The sequence below is a fragment of the Macrobrachium nipponense genome, chromosome 4 (genome assembly GCF_015104395.2).
Source record: "Macrobrachium nipponense isolate FS-2020 chromosome 4, ASM1510439v2, whole genome shotgun sequence".
NCBI lineage: Eukaryota > Metazoa > Arthropoda > Malacostraca > Decapoda > Palaemonidae > Macrobrachium > Macrobrachium nipponense.
The window spans coordinates 95,647,042-95,657,041 of NC_061100.1; the positions used below are offsets into that span (position 1 = coordinate 95,647,042).

At 33.9% G+C, this 10,000-nt stretch overlaps 1 protein-coding gene across 2 annotated transcripts in view; it reads left to right on the forward strand.

Moving 5' to 3' along the window:
- LOC135211681 (uncharacterized) overlaps positions 1-10,000 on the forward strand; it is a 130,949-nt gene that overhangs the window by 96,543 nt on the left and 24,406 nt on the right. For both annotated transcript variants that reach the window (XM_064244945.1, XM_064244944.1), the window contains exons 4-6: positions 4,488-4,565; positions 6,648-6,780; positions 7,238-7,410. In XM_064244945.1, the coding sequence (XP_064101015.1) occupies positions 4,488-4,565; positions 6,648-6,780; positions 7,238-7,410 (384 nt within the window). The remainder of the gene's footprint in view (positions 1-4,487; positions 4,566-6,647; positions 6,781-7,237; positions 7,411-10,000) is intronic.

Sequence of the window (10,000 nt, forward strand, 5' to 3'; positions counted from 1 at the left end):
ATCAACATAATCCTTTTGAAATGCGTAACTGACGTGTTCATTTCATATTTATAAAACCGTTAGCATTATAAAACCGTTAGCATTTTACAGTAACGTACCGTAAGTTACAAGGGTTGCTATCTTTTTTTATTTTTTTTGTTTTATGTTAGAACCCAGTTTGTGTCATATCTTACCACTATGTCAACATTGCAATATTCATACGAAGTAGCTGCTCACTAGATATTGACTTTCTCAAGCGTGTAGATCTCAGCGCCCCCCACCCCCCCGCCCGACACACACTGTCTATCTTGCACGCAATCTAGCTCTTCCCAGATATTCAGACCCTCCCTCTACCGTGCGTGTTTCACACTATCTGTCCAGTACTTTTAGATCTTCCTGTATTCCTAATGTTTTCGAATTTTACAATTTTCACCAGTCTGATTTTCAACAATCTCAAGATAATTTCATACATCCTTCCTTCCAAGGTAACCATTATAATTGTGTTCACTTCCCTCAATGAGAGCTTCATCTACAATCTTTTTAGATTCTTTTAATCTAGTATTTCATAGACAGCCTAATTCTCTTCCCCATTTTTAGCAGACCTATTCGGCTCACCACTTTTCTCATCCTCCTACCCTCCATTGAACAAATCCCAGCTACTTCCAAAAATCGTCTGCTCCCATTCTTCCTTTATCCTTATTAAGGGTAGGCTCCATTTTGGAGGGGTCCCGATTGTAAAAAATAGTAAAAATATTTGCCAAAAATACACTAATCAAGACAGGCTAATGAAATTTTCAGGCATTATTAGCACTATAATAATGCATATTCTCTGTGAGTTTTATCATCCTACAGGGGAAACTAATGATTTTATGAAAAAAAATGTGAAAAAACGGAAATTTCCGGGCCCCTCGTACTGAAGGTTATTTGGTGATTGGTGAGAAACTACAGTCTTGAATAGAAATTCGGTCTGACAGAATGTTGGTATATCCACCTGGAACATGCACAAAAAAAATTATCAAAATAGAACAGTAAATAAGCACGTTATAACAAAATAAAGAGCAACAACTTCAGGTAAGTTCAGCGAAAGCCCCGCCGAAAAATCAGACTATAGCTAGGAAGAAATATTCAGGAAAAATTCAAATCTCGATTTAGGGACAAAACCTTTTGAGAGTTTGTAGTTATTTTGTCACTTGATAGCCTAAAACATCTAAAAATTATATTATTTAGGACAATCAAAGAAACCCCCCCCCCCCCCAAAAAAAAAGGGGGGCGGGTTTTCTTTGATTGTCCTAAATAATATAATTTTTAGATGTTTTAGGCTCTCAAGTGACATAATAACTACAAACTCTCAAAAGGATTTGTCCCTAAATCGAGATTTGAATTTTTCCTGAATATTTCTTCCTAGCTATAGTCTGATTTTTCGGCGGGGCTTTCGTTGAACTTACGAAGTTGTTGTTCTTTTGTTTGTTATAACGTGCTTATTTACTGTTCCATTTTGATAATTTTTTTGTGCATGTTCCAGGTGGATATACCAACATTCTGTCAGACCGAATTTATATTCAAGACTGTAGTTTCTCACCAATCACCAAATAACCTTCAGTACGAGGGGCCCGGAAATTTCCGTTTTTTCACATTTTTTTTCATAAAATCATTAATTTTCCCTGTAGGATGATAAAACTCACAGAGAATATGCATTATTATAGTGCTAATAATGCCTGAAAATTTCATTAGCCTGTCTTGATTAGTGTATTTTTGGCAAATATTTTTTACGATCGGCACCCTCCAAAGTGGAGACTACCCAACATCCTGTGCTTCACTTTTCTTATCTCGATTTGCTCTTATCACTGTATTCTGGTCCACCCTGACCGTGAACTTACCCCTTTAAGAAACAATTTCAAGTTATTTTCAGAGTTTCTGCAGTTTCTTTTCACTATTCCCAGTTCTTACTATATATCGCAATCAGTCTTTCCCTGCTCCTCAAGACAGTAATTACACACCTTTGTACCGACATTAAAATCTCATTCTCAAACTTCTTTCATTAATCTTTGTGTTATACACACACACACACACACACACATATATATATATATATATATATATATATATATATATATATATATATATATATATATATATATATATGGAAGGATGGATAGTAGCAATCAGCAGCCAAAATATAGCCCTAAGGAAGTGGAGGAAGACATCTCAGGCATTTGCACGGTTTTAAAGCTCACGTTTCTTTCAAGGCTTAACCTTATTATCAAAGCTGTGAAATATTATACAAATACATTAAAACATCACAACAGTCTCGGATTAAAAAATAATCCAAAAACAAACACAAAACATTCAGTTTGAAATGCCAAGAGAAAGGTATTACCATCCAAATGGAAAGAAATAATACGAGTGAAGACTGAAGAGGAGAAACGTTAAAAAGTCGAGGGTAAATTTATGCTAAGAAAAGCGGCGTGGAGGCAATTTGGTTGTTTAACTTCGGAACTACCTGTTTTATACAAAGTGACTCGAGGATTGCCAGCTGCTGAGGAGAACGAGCCCTCGGCAAAATTTTAAATTGATCGTATTCAATGTTCATTTTGCATTATTTAGCATGCTGTCGTATACCAGAAAACTGGATTCGACAGCTGAACCCCAGTACGATAGCTGACAACTCTGTGGCAACCGATGCGGACTTTTAGTAACTTATGAAATGCACCAACATAATTCCTCTGATTACATCGGTGGCGAGAAAATAAATACTCAGCATTCCATATCATCTAAGGGTTCAAACTATCCTTATACTTAAAAAGAGAACCTATGGTAAGAAAATTAGTGGGAATGAGGTGACTTCTTATGGCAGGGCAATACTGCCGTATTAATGAATTAATTCCGGAAATAGAGGACTCTTTTTAGGTATAAGGATAGAGTGAACCCTCTGATGGAACGTGAGCAATAAAACCATGCAAGTGCTTGAGATGTCTTTCTCTAGTTCCATATATATATATATATATATATATATATATATATATATATATATATATATATATATATATATATATATATATATACTGATGGATACTATCTGACATAATATTTATGTATTTGTTAATGTTTCCAAGTAATCTGCTTTAAAATCTAAATTTTTATCGTTTAACTAATAAGAATTTTTTCTGAATTACATTAATGTTACTATTCTTTGACTCCATATGGTTTTTTCTTGAACATTGCTCTTATTTCAAAGAATTAAAGTTTATATAATTATAAAATAGGTAATTTAGAATTCTAGTATCGTTAAGACGATATTTGCAAAGTTAATATTTTCAAATTTTTATCCAATGACCTAGTTGTCTTAGCCTTCATCTTATTCTCTTGAGGGTTGTAAAAATTTAACACTAACATTTCTTTTAAATTAACGCGTTTCCAGAGTCGCAGTCCCAAAGACTATTGCTACTTCTTTACACACTACCCTGAAGATATTCTATCTTCTTTATTATTAATGTCAGAAAACCACTCTTCACTTAATTATGGGGCGCTTTTGTAAGAAACAGCTATATGAGAATAGCGTCTCTTTTCACTTCACGCTACAACTGCTTTGAAGTTGCATTTATTTAATATCGCGAAGTTATCCTCTTTTTTCTGCTTATTTAAAAAAAAGGTCCATTTCAAAAATACCAAAAATTCCAAGCGTCTACCAAATTAGAATGATTTCAGTAGCTGTAGGACTAACAGCTAGAGCGACTTGGCCGACAGTAATTGGGCGGAAAATCGCCCGCGTGAACCGCCTTCTTGAACAAAGCCATTTTAGCATTGAAACGAGCCTTTGTCGAGGCACTTAAGACCAAAGTGACAAAACTTGTAAGAATGCCTAAAGCGCCTAGGACCCATTTGCACTGAAAATGCGACGCTTTGTTGCTTGGAATATTCATTCCTGAACGGAAAGCTGTTGTGCGTAGCAGAAAAAAAGAACTAAAAGTGAAAATGGAAAAATAGCAGTCCTTTGGGGATGTAGGATCGTGTTGGAGAAATGACATAATTCCCTGGAAAGCCTGGGATCCTTCTGAGTGTGCATTGGTGGCAATTGTCATTTGAAAGTCTGGAACTGAAATCATTTATTTTTTTGTGTATGATCGAGTCGAGGAGATGACAAAAAAAAAAAGAATTGAGTGGTGTGGGATTTTGCTGAAAATGAAGTATTCTTTTGTGAGAGAAAGACTATGTTGAGGAATTAGGAATATCCATCCAGGAGTTAAGAACCCTTAACTTAAACGATCCTTTGTCATTGCAGAGAGTAAAGTAGCTACTATTTTGTTAATTTATGGAAAAGTAGGGGCATTCAAAAAGATCTTTGTGGAATTTTGTTGAGGAATTGATAGCATAGAAGTAAAAGAATATATAGTAATTTTGCGACTATAGGATGAAGTCGAGGAATTACGCATATGTTTTTTTATAGCTGTCCACCGCAAAAATAACATTAATGGTTCATTGATTTATGAATATTTTCTTTTTATCGTCAGGTTTCGTGGATCAGGCAAAGAGACCTACACATCCTCACTGTTGGAATCTTCACTTATACAAGTGACGATCGATTCAAGGTAATGCATTATTCTATTTAAGTTACAATGTGATAGGTAAATAGATAAAAAGATAGATAGATAGAGTGCTTGGCTAAAGCAAAATTTAAAAATAGATGGTATTTTACAGAGAGTCTTGCACACACACAGACACACGCACGCACAAACATACGTATACATACTAGTGTCTTGATATATATATATATATATAATATATAATTATATATATATATATATATATATATATATATAGATATATTAAATATATCATATACACACACATATATATATATTATTATATATATATATATATATATATGTATATATATATATATATATATATATATATATATATATATATATATATATATAATATCCACGAAGTCACTTTCCCTTCATAATATCACCTTTGCCATTTTCTTATTTTACACACAGTAGTTTTGTTTCTGATAGTTCAAAATATATATATATATATATATATATATATATATATATATATATATATATTTATATTTATATATATAGATATATATATATGTATATATTTATATATATATATATATATATATATATATATATATATATATATATATATATATATATATATATATACATATCAAACAATCACAAAGAAAGTTGCTTTGTGTAAAATAAAAAATAGATGACAATATAATGAATAATTAAAAATAACGACTTGGGTGTACTTAAAAAACATCACAACACCATTTCCCTGGAATGAAAACCTACCAAAATGCAATTAGATAATGGTTATCTTCCTACATTCCTGCAAACCACAAAGGAAGGGGAAGCGAGTGTGCTGATGAGTTCCACTTTTACATCAAGCAAAGGACATCGGGTGACGATTTCCATTATTGCTGAAAGCTTTTGTCGTAAATTAATTCTCGGATAAAGAGATTATCCGCAATTGTATTCCTTTTCTTTGGGGAAGCCAGATGTAATGCGTAAAAAGTGATTGGTTTGTCAATAGAACGAGTGTGGTAAAAACGATGTCTTTCTGGTTTTTCCGACCAGAGAGCTCTCCCTCACTATAATCTCCAGGTGTACATTTGCAGTATTTTTACGAATAGGAAATGAATGCTTGTTTGCAGTAAAAATGGAACAAAGATTATTGTTGCTTGTGATGATTGACGTCCCCGAACCGTTTGTTTCTGAAATGATCTGCTTTGCAGAAAAATCCCTCCCTTAAACTAATATTTAATCACTGGAACGAACGAATGTAATTAACTGAGGAAGGGCCCAAGTAAAAAGTAGGATGGTAGTAAAAATAAAAGATAAAATTAATAACACCAATTTGTTCACTTAGAGTTTCATAACCCAGCCAGAGAAAACGACGTTTAAAACTCACGTCTCAAGTAGTTCTTGGTGCAACGCGGCAATAAAATGCATTCGATTCTAAGCGATTAGAAGCAGCCGAATTTTAACCCTTGATATTTAAAGGACAGGAAACAATGACGTGATGCATAAGGCTATGCATGGGAGTGCATGAGGAGTGGGACATTATCGGCTTAACTGCCAGATGCAGGGTGGTGGCGAGCTTTTGAAATGGGGAAGTGAAAGACTCCTGAAGGGACACAAACCCATTAAAGGGGGACATCTCAGACTGCTTCGTATACTGATAAAGTTTGAAGTCAAGTGTAGATGGCATCTTCAAGTAAAGGAGGTGTGGCAGCTGGTTGACAGCGAAATGATGAATTACAATATCATGATGGTGCTGACTGCTCGTGACCGTTAATCTAATCTTTATCAGTATTGTTTCTACATCACGGACAGTCGTATATTTGTTATACCTCAATATCATTCTGAGATTTTATTTAGAATTGATATATCTATTTATTGGTAGTTGCGATTTAGTCTACCATTTTCCTACTTTGAGAAATTCAAAGAGCGATAAAATTAAATTAGTTTTTCAGTTGAGCCATCTTTGTATGAATTTCATGTGCTTCAAGACAAAGTTGAAAATCGGAAAAATGGAAACGTGTGACAGAATAACGCTACAATTTGTCAGGAATTTTTGAAGAAGAACGTTCTGAGACCCACTAAAGAATCCACTACGACACATTTGCTTTATCTTCAACTCTCCAGGTCTTCCATCCACACGAGACTGAGGACTGGTATCTGGACATCAGCAGTGTCACATTCCGCGACTCTGGCATCTACGAGTGTCAAGTGTCCACGAGTCCGAAGGTGTCACTTCCCATCCACCTGACTGTTCTTGGTGAGTATCTGAATGTGGGAATAGGTTTCCAAGAGCCTAATTGCTCTGACAATTTAATGTAGTTTTTGTTGGAATATCAAGTGTTAGATGGTTTCAATAATTGTCGTTTTTGTTGGCAGGTCTATACTTTATAAAGGTTGTAATAGCTTTTAGTTTTCATAATGTAAAGTTTTGCAATTATTATTAGTAATAGTAACAATAATAATACTACTAATAATAATGCCACAGTATTTAAAAAAAATTAACACTTGTCTATTGTATGGTCAAAACACAAATGATAAAAGAAACACTAATTCTTAACATAAATATGTATATATATATATATATATATATATATATATATATATATATATATATATATATATATATATATATACTAACCTTCTAACATTCAGAACAACAGCGCCTTAGCAATGCAAAGACGAAGCAAACACGAATGCCTTGACGCTCTTTACAGGTGTCCAGGAGGCTGACATACCTGGCCCGGACGAAGTGTTTATCCAGCACGGCTCAACAATCAGCCTGCAGTGCGAGGTTCAGGCAGGCGTTGAGGCCGTAGGTCCCGTGCACTGGTTGAAAGGAGCCGATACTCTTAATTATAGTTCTCCGCGAGGTGGAATTAGCATGGAGGTAAGGGCAACATCCTGTCTGCTTGTTCATGTGTATTCTCGTTTGTATTCTCATTTATTCTCTTCTTGCTATAGTCTGTTTAGTCTACAATAGCTGTCAGGAAGACTTTACTCTGTAGTAAGGGATTTTCTGTATTTACGTACACTTTTTCCATTACTCTACTCATTCAAGCAAAATGTTCTGCTACGGGGATTAAGATCAAGAGTGAGGTAATTAATTTCCCTCACCCCCTTCTCTCTCTCTCTCTCTCTCCTTCTCTTCTCCTCTCTTCTCTCTCTCTCTTCTCTCTTCCTCTCTCTCTCTCTCTCTCTCTCTCTCTCTCTCTCTCTTTCTCTCTCTCTCTCGTATTTTCTGTGAACGAATAAAGAAGCCATATTCATTTTGTTGTGACCAGAGTTTTTCATCGCTATTTTATAGAGGCTTAAGTTTATTTTTGGATATTGAACGTTTGCAACGCTATTCCTTAAGTTTCTCAGAACCTTTCTTCAATACTATTGTATGCATTCCTTAAGTCATTTTCAAATTCCTTTCCTCGCGCTGATTCCCATCTCCTTGTTTCAGATAACCTTACTTCACTGGCATATTGATTAATATGATTTTGTCCCAGAGCCTTTCTCGTTGTCACGCTGATTCCTAAACTATTCTGAATTTGCTCTCTGGTGAGGTAACCTCGTCAGTCCCATCATAGGTCATATTCCTCATTTCCTTCCTGACTCCTGAGGTACTTTCCTCGGTTATCCTTCACTCATTTCCGAGTTGATTCTTATTGTTTGGTCGTAGAACTCAGTCTCTAGTAATCGGTTTGGTTTACGTCGTGGAATACCACTCAGATGTCGCGGGTTCGCGTCTGCCTCAGGGCGATGAAAAAGCACGGGCTGTATATCATGATTAGTTACTGCTGCAGTGTGGGGTCTGCGGTGGGAGGTTGAAACCACCAGTCTTTGGAAACTTGGATTTCAGATCAGTGGCCCCTGTGTGCTTGTTCCGTGTGAATAGGTTTCGTCTACTAAAATCATGATAATAATAATAATCATTCGCAATAGCATGTTACTTAATCAAGTTTGATGTCATATAGTCTTTCCCCGTTGATGTTTCAAATACTCAAGTCATGTAAAGCCTGAGAACTGAATTAAATATCATAAATATAATGACTTTAAACGATTAGCAATTCTCGATGTTTTACGCCGTTTACTTTCATCTTCAATCACTGATTTCATAAATCCAAAAGAGCAATGTTCAGGGAAGCCATTTCTTAAAAAAACGCTCAAAACCTTTGAGTAAAGAGAAACGGTGAAGGATTTGCTACCCCTTTCCCGATAGAGAGCTTTGGATATTTACGTATTCCATGCGATGACTCTCATCTAATTCGGTCATAACTATCTGCATGCGTTTCCTCAGACCCATGACCACCTTAAGAAAAATCCCCCCTTCGATTCTGCAAGAGCCATTTCAGTCTCCCCAAGATAAGCATTTGCAATCACAGTGTATTTATTATGTACCTCTCTACCTTTGTTTTGTGTTGCTCAGTGGAACATAAAAATTGTTTCTACCCTCATCAAAAGCCGAGGGGCTTGAGTATAATGCAGAGAACATTTGGTTGCAATATGTCTTGTTTCATTGTATCTCTGTTGACGATTATATTGTCAGCATCTCTGTATCGTTTTAGATATACAGACAGTTCAGGTCTTACGTATTACCGCTTATGTCAACTGAATTTCTTCATGCTTGTCTCAGTCGGTTTATATTTATTGTTTTTTTGTTTTTGTTTTCCAACTTGTATTGTCTATATTTTGTGTATAGATACAAGAAAAAGTAATGTAGTTGTTTATTACAATTACGTATATAGAAGTTTTCTACCCTCATTATGCTTGCAAATGTTACTGGAACAACTTATTTTTCACACACACACACACATATACATATATATATATATATATATATAAATATTATATATATATAATATATATATATATATATATATATATAATATATATATATTAAATATATATATATATATATATATATATAATATATATATATATATATATACACACATATATATATACACACATATATAAAATAGATATATATATATATATATATATATATATATTATATATATATATATAATATATATAGTATAGTATATATATATATATTTGATATATATATAAAGGTGATGCCACAAAGAAAATGAAAATGTATTGTCTATATTTTGTTTATAGATAAAAGAAAAAGTAATGTGGTTGTTTATTACAATTACGTATATAGAAGTTTTCTACCCTCATTATGCTTGCAAATTTTAGTGGAACAACTTATTTTTCTCACACTCACACACACACACACACACACATATATATATATATATAGATATATATATATATATATAATATATATATATATATATATATATATATATATATATAAAAGTGATGCCACGGAGAAAATGAAAAGACGAGAATGACCTATGTCCGTTAGTCATATAATTTCATTGATTGAGTTGTGTATTTTGATTGCAGATTTATTTTCAATGGAGAATATTACCAGCAAATATTTGGTATGGCCATGGGTAATCCCTTATCACCTCTCT